General features: G+C 44.5%; 1 protein-coding gene across 2 annotated transcripts in view; it reads right to left on the bottom strand.

The window, feature by feature from the left end:
* Positions 1–18,316, bottom strand: part of FASS (tonneau 2 (TON2)) — an 82,048-nt gene continuing 63,732 nt past the window's right edge. For both annotated transcript variants that reach the window (XM_087395694.1, XM_087395693.1), the window contains one exon: positions 1–282. In XM_087395694.1, the coding sequence (XP_087251820.1) occupies positions 42–282 (241 nt within the window). In that variant the 3' untranslated portion in view covers positions 1–41. The remainder of the gene's footprint in view (positions 283–18,316) is intronic.

The following is an 18,316-nucleotide window of genomic DNA, read 5'->3' as shown; positions in this document are numbered from 1 at the left end:
TGACGAGAATGAAATTATTTCCTAAGGTAACAGAGGAGGGACTATTCTTCCTCTTCTACCTCTTCCTCATCTTGGAGGAGATTCTCACGATTGTCATGAGCCCAAAACCCCCGCACATCAGTAAGCATACTTGCTACAGTGCCTCCCTGTCTACAACCAAGCAGGTCTTGTAAGGTGATACTCAACGGATCTTGAGGCTTAACCATGTCCCAAATCTCATCCCTCACGTCCTCAATACAAAGATCATAATTGCCACCTTCAATCCACTTTCGATGGACATCCCTGGCATAAGAGTGAAGAGCTGTCAGAACTTCGTAAGTACAAATACAGAGGCAAACGTAGAAAGCTAGACACCTGAATGAACAACTTAATTATTAAACAAAGATATAAAACTCGAAACAACATGATAATGTTGATGGTTGATCAAACCAGCAGAAAGAATTTGCAAATATACAGTAATCTGAAACTTGGCATTCCAATGGTAGGAACACAAGTAGGAAACATACCATCTTAAATCTAGGAAGAATGTATCAAGTGAGCATCACTGAATATGCACACTTTTCTTTGCTTCCCATAAGACTAGTGAAACTGTCATGATAGCAGAAGAAACTGAAGGGGAACCTAAAGGAGCCTAAATATACAAGCTGACCTGTGCTATTAAATTTGTATTTAGAGGTTTTGCAACACACAAAGTTTTGATCATGTAAAAAATATAAGAATTTGGGTTTGAGGAACACAGTGGAGTAGAACAAAACAGTTATAGAAAGCACAAGAAAGCTGATGTGCTATTGCGAAATGTCAAAAGGTTATCTTGTACAACTCCAAAACGAGGTTATATACCTCGAACACAAAGACCTAACCCTAAGGAGGAAAAACGCTCGTAATTGGATGTAAAAGTGCCCCAAGGGGTGTTCACACCTCACTACTCAATATCCAACAAGTCCCCCTTATAGTGGCAGTGTGAACATGAACAGGAACTAGATCAATCACCACAAGAAAATAAGCCTAAAACTTGCGGCAGCTTCAAATTGTTCTCTTGATAATGCCTCAGTAAGAATTCAGAAAACACCACATCTCTACTGACAAAAATCCTTTGTGTCAAAGGTTTGTACAGACATTAACCTTTACTCTCATTGCTATAGCTAACAAAAATGCACTTGATATTTATCATCCAATTTGCCTCTCATATGTTGCATAGGCTAAGCATCCAAACACCCTCACATAGTGCACTTTGGGTTTCCTATTAAGCCATGCCTCAAAAGGTGTGATGGTCTTTAACACTTTTGTGGCGCCTTTGATCCAAACATGTGCAGCACACCTAATCCCTCCATCCAAAACTCGTGTAGCAACCCCTTCCCTTTGATCATGCATCTGGCTATCTCCATCAGAGACCTATTCTTTCTCTCAACTACACCATTCTATGTATGGCACTATACACGGATGCTTAATGCCTTGTTCCATCAAGTATGCTTTAAAAGCATCACACATATGTCCCCCCCCTTTTCTATCTATACCCGAGGGTTTGCACTTCGCAACCTATTTTTCATTTTCAAGACTCGCAACAAAATGCTCAAAACACAAACACTTCAGATTTTTCTTTTAAAGAATACACACATAAATCATCAATGAAGGTCATAAAATAAGCAAGCGATGGTGTCCTCATGAGACAACACACAAAACTGTGCATAAGCCGCAATTTCCTGTCAACCTGGAGTCCTGACTGATCCATCCTTGGGGGAAGCATTCCAACGCATTTGCCAAAATGCATCCCTCACATACATTTTACCCAAAATGCAAAGGCATATTCAGTACCATGTTTTGTCTCAACAATAGCTGCGAACTACAGTAGCTGTAATCTAGCATGCCATAACTCTCTCTCTTTCATGGAAAAAGTAGAAATGGTTGCCAAACAAGTATCCTGCTTGTTGCTGTCACATGCTGTCCAGCTGGTATCACCCCTAATACAAACTGCCAATAGTGATCACCTGATACCCGTCATCCTCAAAGATGACAGCATAACATATTTTCCCCAAAAAGGAAACTGAAAGAAGATTCTTCTTAATCCCTGGCACATAAAATCCATCAGGAAGACATAAATCAGTTCCACCAGCGGATGGCAGGATTATCCTCCCAACTCCTTGGGATAAGAAAAAGTGTTGGCACAAAACACTTGTTGTCAACCAGGAGCAAGCTGCAAATCTGCAAATAACTTCCTCTAGGATGTAATTGTTGGATGCCAGGAGCAATGGAATAGAGATGGAATGCAAAGGGGTCAAACAACAGATGAGAGATCTCAAAGTACTTGCAAATGGATAATGAAAAGGTACAAGTGGTGGCCAATGTCAACCACAAGTGTTGACCAATGAAGTCCACCTGAGGGTTGACCGATCCTAATTGGCCTACAAGGCCATACCAGGGTTAAGGGCCAACAAACCCCACTCCATCGTATGGCTGAAGTATCTTGGATACATCTCAGATATACCTGGAAACTATATCATGCTTCCAACTAGGAAGCTACTTAAAAGAGATTTTAGAAAATCGCAACCAGGTATTGGATCTAGCTCACAAGCTGGCCCAACAAGTACTCACTACATGACAAATATGTAAGATTTTTCTCTTCACTGCATGTAAGGGATCACTATTAGTTAATAGTGATCACCAGCCCCATAGATCCTGAAGGATCTCACACGGACTTTAATACAATCATATCATATCATATCATATCTTCTACTCAATACTAACTGCAAATTGCAAGATGATGCACTCAATACACCAAGTGATGCTGTGGATGTGAGAGAAAGAGAATCAAAGGGAGAGAATGTCGTGGGCCTCCGAAGATGGATAGATACAACTAAATAATGCCCAAAGGGCTGAATACAACTGTATGGAGGGGCTGAAACCCTCACTGCAAAACTGGAAGAACTAGACTACCTAGAGGAGCTGAATCCTCACTAGATCCCCGAAGAGGCTAAGGCTACCCTGCTGGGCTGCCACAGGGAGGCCTAGCTACTGCTGCATTGAAGGTTTGAAATACCCAACTGTGGGATGGTGAATGAAGGCCAAGGGGCCTGCCGTTTATAGGCTCCCTTGGGCCTGGAAATGAACCGACCACCTTCCTGCCGCCCTCCGATCTGGCAGACTGGTAGCCGACCTGCTGACGTGGTGCCACATGTCTCCTACTAAAGTGGCACCCTTGCTGAGGTGTCGCATACACTGTGTTGGCTACTGCTTGTGTAGCAGTCCACATGGTAGTTGACTGACGTGGCTGCCTGCATGGCAGTCCACGTGGCTGCTACTGTGGCTGCGTGCTAACTGGGCAGCCTAGCACAGGTTGAGGATGCCCGTGTCATCTCCTTCTGCTGAAAGAACCAATATATGAAAGTGGTCTCCCGTTGTGCTGATGGGGGTGACTGGCTGTGGTAGATCTGGCTGAAAACTTTTGACCTACCTGGTTAATGAATCCGGAAATGGTTGCTAAGCTGATGGATCCTGATCTGCAGGTACCAAATTCTTGGATCTGGAGCTAACTTCTGGTAAGGTGCTCTGAGTTAATACTCCATGTGGTTTTCCTCGGTGCATATAGATAATAGGAACGGAGGAAGACTAGGTTTGAGAGAGGCATCTTGGTCTTGTTGTAACCCTGTTGCCTGCTGTAATATTGTATCATGTTGTGCTACTGTGTCTTGCTAGTGCCGGTCTCGAACGCCTTGAATGACTGATATCAAAGGTCGAGTCGGAACACCCTTAATCCAATAGATGAACTTGGACCCATGGTCATCCAAGCCTTGGTACTGATAATTTGGTCGGACTTCGAAATGGTGCCACCATCGTACTCCCAAGATGGCGTCCGCTGCCTGAGTAGGTGCGACCCTGGGTGGCTGGGACTGTGCACCCACCCTAAGATCTTCAGAGTGGCTGAAGTTACCTGCGTGTTGCTCTCTATCTGCTGCCGCAAAAATGCCCCATTCAAGGTCATCAGTTCCGTTGTCGTAAAAGGCAACTGAGCCTTCTGAGCTGTTTTGGTGGAGATGATGTCCTCGGAACTGCCTGAATCTACCAGGATAAGGACCTTCTGACCACCAACCTGTCCATAAAACTGAAACATATTGTGTTGTTCAAAACTTCAAAATTGGTCATCATATATCTAGAGGAAGAGCTCGATCTCCCTCTTATAGTGATTTAAACGAGGGGATGACCGTTCCATATTCTTTCGAGCATGCATTGCAAATGGTGTTGTAGAATGTTAAAGAGAAGGCATTATTCCATCCAAATACACCATAGCATCATGCCTTCTGATTTAGGGCTTGTCATCTTATCATCTTATCCAATACAATCCAAATACAACTCTATGCCCTGAACTGGTAGAAGGGAAGTGGTTGAAGAATTCCTCCACAAGATTAAGATGATCCGGGATCAGTTGGTCTCAGTTGATGAAAATTTGGACACAAATATGAGCAAAGCTTGTACTCAACAAGCTACCAAGGCTTTGTGACAGAATGATTACATGTCAAAGAAGTTGCCCAGTTACCTAGCTCAGGGCATGGCCTTGGAAGAATAACAAAGGATGAAAACGCATGATGGCACTAAAGCTACTGACAAAGCTTTCAATGTCCAAGCAAAGATCAAAGAGAAGTAGGTATCTTCAAAATACAAATACGGGCAAGAGATTAGGGTCTTCAGATTTAAAGATGAAGCAAAGTCCCCAGCATTGGGAACATGATGCCATGAAATGCAAGAAGAAAGCAGTTAACAAACGAGATAGCAAAGAAAGGAGGAAACAAAGTAACAACAGTGTCCTCATAGACAAGTTGTTTCTCATCGTGGACGAGATACCCATTATTGCAAAAGTAGTATCTCACTCGAAGATGTCTAGTATGTTGGCAGTGGTGCCACCGGCGACATGGCCAACAAAGGGGTATGGTACAGCTCCATTAGACATCGGGATCCCAAGTCCTTAGTCACAACTGGTAACAACTAAAGAATCAAATGAAGGGAACTGGCAATGAGACTTCATCACCAACTCAAGCGAGACTAAGGTCCTATCTAATGTACTCTTGCTACTAAACTCTGCAAGAATCTTCTCTTTGTTCATGCAATAACTAGGAATAGAATGAAGGTAGGGTTTGACCATCAAGGTGAAGATTCTTGATACAGAGAACAAGTGCAATAGGAATGTCAGAGAATGATCTCTATAGAAAGATTGCATTAGCTAGGTTTTGGCATTTGCACATGTGCATGTTGTATTACATGCAAAAGAATGGGTTGGTAAATGGACTACATGCAATCCACTCCTCAAAAGATATATTTCTTCTTGCTTGATGCACAAGCAAGCAATATGACCATTTCCAAAAAAGCTAATTCCATGGCAAACCAAGTTCTCAAATTGTTTTCATGCCTATATTAATGGTGATGTCGACACATCACCCCTTGGAGGCGCACTTTATTTTTTTAGCTTCATAAATGAAAATAGCATTATAAAGCCTGAAAAAGAAGTCCAAGTCATCTGATAGCTTAAATAATGATTGACATTATAAAAAATGGAATTGGGAAGAAGTTAAAAACCTTGAGCGCAGACAAAGCAGGAGAATTCCTTCCAACGAGACTTTCCAAATGATTCTAGGCTGAACCAATTAACATTACAATGTATCTACTCAATACTATTTCAACAAAGATAGTAAAAATGAAGACTCCCCATCCATTACAAATTTGAAGGTTTACAAATGTAATTGTTTTATGCATGTTTAAATGAGCTAGCATGTACAGCCTACAACCAAGTCACCTAGAAGATATTAGTTAGTACGACACTTAGGATGTTGAAGCCTCAACAGGCAAGGGGGCAATCATCGATACTACACACACAGAAGAAGAGGAGGAGGAGGAGGAATAAGAACCACAAGAAGTGGTCGACGTTCCACAAGCCCCAAATCCATTGCAATGGACAACTCTAACTAGAAAGGAAAGTCTTCAAAGACGGTACACACTTACTTGGAGTCTTCAACTTTATTTGATGAATCTATTAATGCTATACAAAGATGATACAGGTTATTGAGACAAGGCACTAGACCAAAGTAATAGTCAAGAGTCTAGACATAAATGGGGCAGAATTGGAAATTGTAATCGAACCAAACACCCTAGAACAAATTGATAATTAGCCTTGAAACCCTAAAACGAATTGGTAATCAACCCAAAACCCTAAAAATGAATCACTTCTGGTAGAAATGCAATTCGCAACAAATAATCACCAAGATAGATTTTGAATTTCATAGATAGAAAAACATCTGATAGCTTCATCTAACCTAGAGCAACAACATAATTTCTTTTGGGAAGCAAAACAAACTGAGAGGGGGAGAAAGAACAGAGAACACACGCACTAGGGCCAAGAAATAAGGGCTGGATCCCCCCCAACGGTCTTTATTGCAATAGAATAATTTTTGTAAAGATGGCTCATAAAAGAGAATTAGGCTGAGTACAACTCTTGAATGAATCTAGGAGCATTGAGGCTCTTCTTTTATAGACTCGGCCCAGCAAAAAGCTGGGCCTGCTTTTCTAAAGCTACTTTTACAAAAGCTGGGCTTTCTTGCTTAGCCCACCTAGGGGCAGCTTTTGTGATCTTTTTACAACCTCGTGGGGCCCTCCTTGATGGCGCCATCTTCCTGGTGCTTTTTGGCCTTGTGGGACCTACTTTTTGGCACTTGATCCATCAATTGTGAGCCTTTTTGCACTCTTGCAAGTCCTACACAAACACCAACACTTTAACCCATTAAAGGTTAGCGAAATGCATGCATTCCTAGTTCTTGGACTAATCCTAGTCCCTTGTGGGCACCATCTTCCTAGTGCTTTTTGGCCTTGTAGGACCTACTTTTTAGCACTTGCTCCATCAATTATGAGCCTTTTTGCACTCTTGCAAGTCCTACACAAACACCAACACTTTAACCCATTAAAGTTTAGCAAAATGCATGCATTCCTAGTTCTTGGACAAATCCTAGTCCCTTGTGCACAGTTCTCTTTTACCAATGCAAAGCAGAAGTAAAAGCAATAAAACCTATTCTAGTTAACCAAAGTCAACTTTCTTTGAAAGTAGTCAATCTAATAAAGACTCCTCTTTATTTCTTGGGAGAAATACCAATCGGTGACAGAAATCAATGCTCCTGTTACAAATCTTTACTATCCTAGTCTCTTGTTCAGATCACGGGAGTAGCACCTTGATCTTCCACCCAGCCAAACTGCCAAAGCTTACCAGCAAGAGAGAGAGAGCTATCTCAAAATCACGTAAATCCATTAATTCTCCACTTCTCTCACTAGCTTTGACAGACCCCAAATCCCTAGATAGATCTAGATGCCACATGTCATCCATATAGGGCCTTCCTAATGCAACATTTCACCCCTCTCTTGGGATGCATTTAATTCCTTGCCCCTAGGCACATTCTTTGCACTAGGCCCTTGGTCTCAGATCTATCTAGTCTGGTGCTATCAGCCCTCACCTAGGACCTTGACATTAATCCCTCCCGATCATTTACATAAAGCGCAAACACATATATTACAAAGATAGATCCTATAAGGGAAATGTCGACTGATTCTTCCGAGGTCATGCTACCTCGGCTAGAGCGTAACATTCCTTCCCTCTTCAGACATCAGCGTCCTCGATGATAAAGTCTGGGAACACTCTCCGCAACTGATATACGGATTCCCAAGTAGCTTCGGATAGAGGCTGACCATGCCATGCAACCAACACCGTGGGTATCTTCCGATTTCGTATTTGCATTGTTCCTCGGTCCAGGATTCTTGTTGGTTTGCGCCTTGCAATATCCTCTATCTCCTGAAACAAAACCACACCTTCGATTAGTGAGTCACCAGTATGTAAAAATTTCTTTAAACGTGAAACATGAAAAACCGGGTGCACCTTACACCCCTGTGGCAATTCTAATTTATAGGCTACACTGCCTATTCTCTTTAGAATTAACCACGGCCCACAGTATCGAGGTGATAACTTAGCACACTCTCCTGAAGTCAACGACTTCGAGTGCGAAGGAATTCTGAGAAAAACTTTTTCTCCTTCTTCAAATACTCTTATAGACCGATTTTCATCCGCATACACCTTGGCTCTATCCATAGCCTGGCGGATATTAGCTCTCGCAAGTGCTAGCATCTCTCGCATCTGAACTACAAAGTTCGCGGCACTAGGCACTTTCTGAGGTACTCCAACTATAGTTGGATTGGCTGGCCTATAACCATAGTTCAGTTCAAACGGACTGAACCCAGTAGATGAATGTTTTCGATCATTGTAGGCAAACTCCAACAATGGCAACCACTTGTCCCATGTATGTTGCCTCAATGACACATATGCTCTCAGCATATCCTCTAAAGTCTCGTTGACTCTCTCCGTCTGACCATCCGTCTCAGGATGATCCCCACTACTCATTCCCAACTCAGTCCTTAGTGTCTCGAATACCGCTGTCCAAAAGTGACCGGTAAACCTGACATCTCTGTCTGACACTATGGATCTAGGCAATCCATGCAGACGAAATATGTGTCTAATAAACAAATCCGCTACTTGCGGGGCACTAACAGACTCTCTAGTCGGAATGAAGTGAGCCATCTTGGTTAGACGATCAACCACCACAAGGATAGAATTATACCCTCCTTGTGTTGCAGGTAACCCTACAATAAAGTCCATAAAAATGCTCTCCCACTTACTTAGTGGTATTTCCAAGGGCTGTAAAAGTCCGGGTGGCTTCACCCGCTCGGCCTTACTTACCTGACACGAGAAACACCGTGTCACATATTCATGAATATGCTTTTTCATCTTTGGCCAAAAGAAATCTCGCTTCACGAGATCATATGTCTTCTCGACTCCTGGATGTCCCGCACACGGGCTATCATGGCATTGTCGAATGACTCTCTGCCTGAGATCATTCTGACCAGGTACTACAACCTTGCCATTTCTAACTAGCATACCATCCCTTATGGTATATCTTGCATAAGTTTGGCCTTTTCTGGATGCCAGGTCATCCTTTTCACTTTCCCCGGGTTTTAACACATGAGCTTTAGGACATAAGCTCTGGACAAACTCGTCCACCTTCTGAGTTTCTCTGATCTCGGCCATTAGAGCGCTCTCTAATACCGTGAAACTCAGATTGTGCATAATGCGAGACAACGCATCAGCAACCTTATTGTCTTTTCCTCTTCGGTACCGAATCGTTAAATTAAACTCCTGCATGAGCTCTGCCCACCTAGCTTGGCGGCCCCTCAAGTCAGGTTGCTTACAAAAATGTTTCAGAGTATCATGATCTACATCCACATAAAACTCTGAACCATACAGATAATGCCTCCATGTTTTCAAAGCATGGATAACTGCATACAACTCCAATTCATGAGTTGGCCAATTCCTTTGAGAGGGAGAAAGCTTCTTGCTTTCGAAGGCTACTGGCCTTCCCTCTTGAAGGAGGACTGCTCCTACTGCAATGCCACTTGCATCGGTTTCTAAGAACAACGGTTTCTGGGGATCAACTATCTTTAACACCGGTCCTGAGACCACAGCTTGTTTTATGGTGTTAAAACTTTCTTATTGATTCTGTCCCCAAATAAAAGGTACTTTATCTGAGGTCAGATCAGTCAATGGCGATACTATTTCGGAATATCCTTTGATATGCCTTCTATAAAACTGGACAAATCCCAAGAATGATCGCAACGCGGTCAGACTCTGAGGGATTGGCCAAGTTAGTATCGCAGCCACTTTCTTCGGATCCATTTCTACCCCCTGTGGAGTAATTATGAATCCTAAGTACTCAAGCCTAACCATACACAGTATAGTTTTCGTTTTATTCACGTAAAGACTGGCTTTCCTCAAAGTACTGAACACTATCCTTAAGTGTTCATGATGCTCAGTAATACTTTTACTGAATATCAAGATATCGTCAATAAAATGTACTACGAACTTTCCGATATACGGACGTAGTAAATCGTTCATAAGCATGACGAAGGTTGCTGGAGCATTGGTAAGTCCGAAGGGCATTACCAAAAACTCATAATGACCAAACCTGCTCCTAAAAGCGGTTTTATGCACATCCTCAGCTCTAATCCGGATCTGATGATAGCCGCACTTAAGATCTATCTTGCTGAAAATCACGGCTCCATGTAATGCATCTAGCAAATCATCAATCCGAGCCATCGGATACCTGTGCTTAACAGTGATATTATTCAATGCTCTGTAATCTATACAGAGGCGAAACGTATCATCCTTTTTCCTCTTTAATATCACTGGTGAAGCAAAAGGTGAGAAACTTGGTTGAATCTGCCCCAACTTGAGGGATTCTTCCAGTTGCCTACGCACCTCCGCTTCCTCAGTAAAACTCATTCTATAGGGAGGTCTATTTACAGGCTCTGCCCCCGGGATCAGTTCAATCTTATGCTGAACTTTCCGCTCTGGAGGTAACCCATAAGGTAGTTCATCCCTAAAGCATTCAGAGAACTCCTCTGTTATAAGATTAGCCAGCTTGGCCATCTCATCACTTTGCGTAACATCAGTGCTAGTCGAAGAATCATTCACCGACTCTACCGATGCGGTGCAAAGGTATAAAAACTCTACTTGAGCTTTTCTGATTTCCATTACGGAAACCAACGGTCCCTGAGGTATATCTTTTCCACCTCACAAGACATAAAGCACATCATTCATCTTGAATTGATATACGTGCTTTTTCCAATCAATGGCTGGATTCTTCCTAGAATGCCACGCCATTCCCAGGGCTATATCCGCATGAGCAAGCTTGGTTATTTCAAAATCAAGCTTCTCAGTATAGTCCTGAATCTGAAGCTCCAACTGGGTAACCCTTTGGTCCCATACTTCAGTTGAACTTCCATCTGCCATCCTGACTGTGTACGCATAGTCAGATGGACTTGTCTTTAATTTCAGCCTCTTCACGAGCTTGGAGTTAATCACATTGTGAGTTGACGCTGAGTCAAACAACACAATGACATCATGACTGGCCACTTGCCCTTTCATTTTGATTAACTCTGTATCGTTGAAGGCTGCATACCCCGTTGCTGCGGGCTTAGATAGGATGTTATCAGGTGCACTCGTCACTAACTTAGTAACAGACACACAGAACAAACAAGGTACTAACCTCTGAGAAGATCCCGCTAGCTGAATCTGCATCTCTTCCGCTCTGGGACTTCCCTGCATCTCCACGTCGCACTCTGAGATCACCATCTCAGCCATCCGACGATCTTTATTACGTGGACAATCTCTCCACTGATGAGGTTGAAGGCAACCAAAGCATAAGCCTTCCCTCCTCGCTTTTTCCCTTTGTTCCGGGTTCAAGGGAGACTTAGACCAAGCCCGGGCTGCCATTGGAGTTACTTTTCTCTTCACTCCAATGGTGGTACTTGGTTTAGGAGTTTCAGCCGGTCTCGCCTGCTTGGCTTGACCACTCGGCTGCGAACCACTCCCTTTACTAGTCCACTTCTTCTTAAACCCAGATTTCTTCGGATACCCATACTGGGTTCCGACCTGTGCAAACCCACTTGGCTTGCTGCTCTTGGCATCCTCGTAGTTCAAGGCTATAGCTATTGCATCATCTAGCGTGTTCGCGTACTTAGCCCGAACTTCCATTTTTATTCGGTCATTCAATCCAAATATGAAATCTTTCACTTGGATTGATTGAGGCAGGGGTTCGTCAACCTTCATTACACTCTCTCGAAACTTATCAGTGTATTCTGCCACTGATAAATTTCTCTGACGCAGGTTCCTATATTGATCCCAAGCTCGGGATGCCTCGTCAGGAGGTAAGAAGTGTTTCCTGAACTCTCTTTTAAACCCCTCCCAGGTAGTGGATGCTATACCGTCTTTTTGTTGTTTAATCCACCACCGATCCGCCGCCTCACTAAACATATGGGTGGCCTCGCGGATCTTTTTGATGTCATTTCTGATCTCACAAATGGCGAACGCCTCGTCCCATTTGTGTAGCCAGGTCTCAATGACATCGGAGCTACGGTCGTTCATCCGACCAGAATACTTTTCCGGTCTGTAATTAGCAATATTTGGCACTTTAGCCTTCCTAGGCTCGACCGTATGGACACTAGACTCCAGTTCCATTGGAGCCTTTCCCTTCTCTTCTCGAGAAGGTCTGGCAGACATACTCTGTAGCACTCTCCTAAGTTCAGATTGCCCTGTGTTGGCTTGTAATTGCTGCGCTAACAACTGTTGCAAGGCATCTTCCAGCAATGCAATCCTGCCAGATAAAGTGTGAGCTACTGGGCGCGATCCCTGCTAGGTCGGCCGGACTCCTGATTCACCAGGGTCCCTCCTGGAAGCCCCTTCTTCTGCTTCCATTTAGTTCAATAGGTGTTTTGTTTTGGGGTTTTTTTTTTTTATTTTTATAAACACCCTTAGAACACTGTAATCACAAACTGACACAATTCAGGGTACTGACACTCTGAACACAATTCCCTATACTAGGGAATTCCTGCAATCCCACATTCACACTGATCACGCATTTAATACAGGCATATATCGCATATGGCGCTTTTCCCTGTACTAGGGAAATTCCTGCAGTCAAATTCTAACTGAAGCACACAGGCATCTACACAGGCATCATATGTCCCTATATAGCATCATAAACTGCAAACACTGCTACAACCACCAAAGCCTAATCTGCTTCTGACAAAACAGGAATGACAGAACAAAAGGGAAAATGAGAAAAGGGCTCCCTGTTCTAATCTATCTGAGGGAATCCGTCTCAGCTCCACATCGTTCAAGCCCCTACGCTCCTGCGACAAATCTTCAGCCTAGAGCTTTACTTGAGCATCGATCCAATATCCGGTTACGTGCTACCTGCGTGGCGTTGGAGGGCTTGGAGAGTTTTCACGTATGCGGATATCCCGAAACTTGCAGCCTCCACGTAACTTCCCGATCGCAAATACTACGTCTCTGCCTACGAACTGTTCACGTGACCTTGGAGGGCTGCGACAGTGATTCCGTTGCACGAGCCCCTTGGTTGGCTGGTCGGCGCCGTGCCTTCCAGAGGCCCTTCTTCCGTCTGACTTACGGGAACCCTGCTCTCCGTTCCTCGTCAATCAATTTCTCCCAACCTACTGGCTAATTACGTAATGCTAACGATCCCCTTTTTTTTATCCCGTCGACCGTCAGGCCACCACGCTAATCTGCGCTCACCGTCCAACCTGCCTTACGTAATTCCTTCGCCAAGGATGCACAAAACTCCCAATCGCCATTGCAGGAGGGCCACCAATATCAATTCGTCAAGTCAGCCCGTCTGAGAAGAACTGGAACGGATCAGAATCTCTCGTTGGTCGTCTTGCCCATCAGCCCAGTGATTCTCACACATAGCGCTTCGCAGACATTTAAACATCGACGTAATTCCTCGACTTGAATCGTCAGCCTCTTAAGAAAGACCTTGATCCTGCGCTCTGATACCAACTGTTACAAATCTTTACTATCCTAGTCTCTTGTTCAGATCACGGGAGTAGCACCTTGATCTTCCACCCAGCCAAACTGCCAAAGCTTACCAGCAAGAGAGAGAGAGCTATCTCAAAATCACGTAAATCCATTAATTCTCCACTTCTCTCACTAGCTTTGACAGACCCCAAATCCCTAGATAGATCTAGATGCCACATGTCATCCATATAGGGCCTTCCTAATGCAACATTTCACCCCTCTCTTGGGATGCATTTAATTCCTTGCCCCTAGGCACATTCTTTGCACTAGGCCCTTGGTCTCAGATCTATCTAGTCTGGTGCTATCAGCCCTCACCTAGGACCTTGACATTAATCCCTCCCGATCATTTACATAAAGCGCAAACACATATATTACAAAGATAGATCCTATAAGGGAAATGTCGACTGATTCTTCCGAGGTCATGCTACCTCGGCTAGAGCGTAACATGCTCCACCCTCTAGACATCCACCTAGTGTAGGTGCTTACTAGTAACGCCCCCAAAGGAGGAGGAGCCATGAGGAATAGGTGGTGGATCAATGCCCATAGCATCAAGTTTCAGCACTCTATTAATTGGATAGAGAGACTGGTGTGTAGACATCAGCATTGGCTCTTAAACAGCCCAAAACAGGGCTGAATGCTGAGGTGGCATGCATGCGTGATGATGTGGAACCACAGCTGCAGATTTGCAAAATATGACATGGAAAACAGCCACATGGTATAGGGCTGGGAAACAACAAAGTTTCTATACACCATGCTAGTGTGCTCCACAGTTGCCCAGCCTGGGCACCCGAACTATCCAGGGCATATTGGGGATAGAGACCATCCAACAAACGTTTTCCCATCGGTCGGTTAAGGGTTAAAGCCCAAACTCCATAACCCATCCTGCTTGCAAAGACAGCGATGTTACCTCTTAAAGGGGGGGCACTAACACGCTTGGAAAGACTGACACAAAATGATCCCACATAAACAATGGAGGCCCACAAAGTGGCACAGAGAAGGGGCTAAATGGATGGAAAAGTGGGAAACATTTGGCTGCTGATATCCCAAATGATGGAGAAAAAATCAGAAATCCGGTCATGCATGAAATGCTGCAGAAACTATGGCAAGAACCAGGGCCGAAAATAGACTTCTACAAACGAGAAATCAATCAAACGTATAAGGTATGAAATGCAGGATTATCTCGTGGAGGACTAATCATGGTACAAACAGCATTTAATCAAGGAGCAGCTCTCAAGAAGTAGAGGTGGAGAAGGGCAGGTGGAAAAGACCTCGAACCCTCTGGAATGCAACACTTTGCTGAGCGTACCCACACATCATGGAAAAATATGGTAGCACTGCCCGTCTTAGAGGACATCCCCCACCCTTCGTCTCCACGCTCTTCACTAAACTCGCAAAAGCTCACTTCAAGAAGGCTATCAAGAAACCTCAAAATGGCAAGGCCAAGAATCGCACAAACCTCCAAGCAAAGCTCCTAATCCATGGGTTAGGGAGTACTTGCTCCAATCTTAGCGAAGTCGTTTGATGAAGTCTTCTACAACGCCTTGACCACTGAAATCATCATACCCATTCACAAGGCAAGGGATCCCAGGATACAAGTAACTATAGGACCATCATGGTTGGCCACTTGATAGCCAAGGTTTACGGGTCAACTCTTCAAAAATGAGCAAGTCGAGAGAGCAAGTATGTAAGCAACTAGAGAGGTATGTTTCAGACAAGTTCAATCCACAACACTAGATCACATCTTCACCCTTAGAGCCCTCATAGAGGCGGCTTCACACCCGAGACAAAGAGTATACTCTACTTTATGGACTTTTGGAAGGCCTTTGACTCTATACCACTCTTCGCATGACTCAAAGCCCTGGATATAGCACACAATGTGATATAGGCAGCCATGGCTTTGTATGAGAGGATTACAAGCAAGGTGCATACCATACAACAGATGTTAGAGGAGGTGAGCAACACCATGGGGGTGAAGTAAGGATGCCCCCTCTCCCCCACCCTCTTTGAAACATTACATTGATGAGATGGCCATGCATTGTAGATCAAGGATCGGAGTCTCTCACACTAATCTTGTTGTATGTAAATGATGTAGTACTAACCTCAAATACCACAATGGGACCATAGATGCACTTGACAACTTTGCAAACTTCTGTAAAAGCCATGACATGAAGGTTAACCTGGAAGGTCAACCTCGGAAAAGGTAAGGCTATGATCTTCAAAACTAATGATGCTCACTAAGGCTTTCCCCCTTGCACGAAAGTCACTTGAGATGGTCAAGTCCTATATGTATTTCGGGTGTGTTTTAATAGGCTCCCAATTTGAAATCAACATCTTAGGTATGCTTGACCAAAGGACATGTGTTTTAATAGGTACGCTTGACCAAAGGACATGTGTCTTTGTGGAGACTAGAGAGAGTGTTTCTAGGCACATTTCGAGCATGTGAACACAGAAATAATCCTCTTTGAACTCCTAGTTTGGTCAACAGCTCTATCTACAAGTGCTTTTCGGACCATAGATCGGCGAGAGGATGAGTGGACTCTAAGAGGCTATAGGTCATGAGTGGACTCTAAAAGGATGATTTCGGAAAGAAATGCACTCCACACCTGTTACAAAAAGAGAGAGTGAGAGAAAGAAAGAAAGAAAGAAAGTTTATTAATGTCCACTGGAGACCTAAAAAGGTCTATGGGACAAAAGAGACCTGCTTATACATCAGTACAGAGAGGGCCATAGGCAACCTCCCTGGGAGTATCATCAGATTCCTCCAAAAAAACAAAACACATAGAACATAAAACATAAAAGGAACTAAGTACTAGGCTATGGAGTGGCCATTACATCAATTTAAGACTGAGGGTCTTTAGATTTTGTCTTAAATTCTCTAATCACTGCAAGACCATCACGATATACTGCCCATTTTCATGCTTCCCTAGCTGCCCAAACCTTAGCAAGCTCGGTAGCTTTGTTCTTCAGTTGGGTTCTTGTAAGCTCCTCAGCAATCCATATCTTTGTCCCCTTCAGCTTATAGGATTGTTGTAGAATCCTCTTCCTGAGTGTCTTCAAGTTGAAGGTGATGACAACGTGTCCATTCCTAGGCGATAAATAAACTGGGGAAGACTCCTCTTCATCATCATTATTGTCATCACTTGGGCTTGCTGACCAATCAATGGCCGCGACTGCTGCCTTGATTCTGTCGATTGTCTCCTCGAAAGTGTCATCTCGTGCTGCCAATCGGTATTCCCCCTATTCGAATCTTCATAGCATTCTCTTTCCGAAGGTGATGTTCTTGGATCTCTGTTTGGATGTCAACCTTAGGTTCAGCTGTCACTTTCACCTGGATAAGCTCTCTAACCGTGGAAATCAGCTGTGATGTTGGGGGCTCAGCTTTACATGTTTGTACGGCTGCTGCAATAATCTCCTGCTTCCCTGGGCCTTCCAAAGCTGCAATACGAGCTAGGGCTTGGGTGATCTGGGACCTCAGGTCTCGCACTTCTTGCTGGAGATGGTAAATTTGCTCTTGCGGCTTGGTCGGCGTCGGGGGAGGTTGAATCTTATACCTAGAGTACGTCCTGTCGAAGGGAGCAGGGGTTGTGGCCCATGGCGGAGTAAAGCTTAGGGGGATGAGGGGAGGATGGGCTGGCCATATCGACTATCCCCCTTTTGGCTAGACTAACCCCTTGGCTGGGCCTGGGGTACAGCCCAGCCAAGAGTGGGGAGAGGAAGTGCGGAAGTGAAGAGTAGCGGGCTGGGCAACGACGAGCTGAGCGACGAGGGGAGCGACGGGGCTGAGCGACGGGGGGAGCGACGGAGGCTGAGCGACGAGGGACGGAGGGGGGAGCGACGAGGGACGGACAGGGGGAGTGACGAGGGACGGACGACGGGAGCGACGGACGACGGAGGAGAGGGAGGGGGCTGAGCGACGGACGAGGGGAGGGGGCTGAGCGACGGACGAGAGAGCAGGGGGCTGAGCGACGGACGAGGGGAGGGGGCTGAGCGACGGACGAAGGGAGGGGGCTGAGCGACGGGGAGGGGGCTGAGCGACGGACGAGGGGAGGGGGCTGAGCGATGGGGAGAGCAGGAAGCAAGAGAGCTGAACGTAGTGCTTGCAATAGAATAAGTGACTAGTACAAGAAGTGGGATGGGTTTTGTCTAAGTGACAAAACCTTATCCTTCACTAACCATAGTTAGTGAACTAACTGTGGTTAGGAGGAAAAACCTCTAAATGAGGGAAAAGTGCCCCTAACCTACTTATTACATTACATTGGTCACTGCTGAATTATAATAATAATTCTAACACCCCCCTACAATGCCAATGTCATGTATAAGGAAATGATCAATCACCAAAAGGATATAAGTTCAGGGCACTACGAAATGCCTCAAACTTTTCACGTGGAAGTGCTTTGGTAAAGATGTCTCCAACATTGTCATGTGTTGACACATAGATCCTACTAATCTCTCCTGTATGCAACTTTTCTCTGACATAGTGATAGTGAACCTCAATGTGCTTCGTGCGAGCATGAAACACAGGATTCTTTGCCCTTGTTATAGCACTCTGACATTGAGAATCGGAGAAGGACCCTCCAATGAAAGATGAAGATCAACAAATAAACGACGCAGCCAAACACATTCAACTGTCGCTGTGAAAGCTGCCCTGTACTCAGCTTCACATGAGGAGGTAGCCACTGTAGACTGTTTCTTGCTGAACCAAGAAATGCAAGCATGTCCTAGAAAGAAACAATTCCCACTGGTGGACTACCTAGTATCATAGTCTCCAACCCAATCTGAGTCACTGTAAACATGCATATGCAAGTCACCCCCCTGGGAAACATCAAGCCAAAAGACTTTGTACCTTGCAAGTAACGGAAGATGCGT

Source organism: Dipteris shenzhenensis, chromosome 24 (genome assembly GCF_047967505.1).
Source record: "Dipteris shenzhenensis isolate YYH24624 ecotype China chromosome 24, Dip_SZ_1.0, whole genome shotgun sequence".
NCBI lineage: Eukaryota > Viridiplantae > Streptophyta > Polypodiopsida > Gleicheniales > Dipteridaceae > Dipteris > Dipteris shenzhenensis.
Note: the sequence above shows the minus strand (reverse complement) of the source record. Positions and strands in the feature narration are given on the sequence as shown.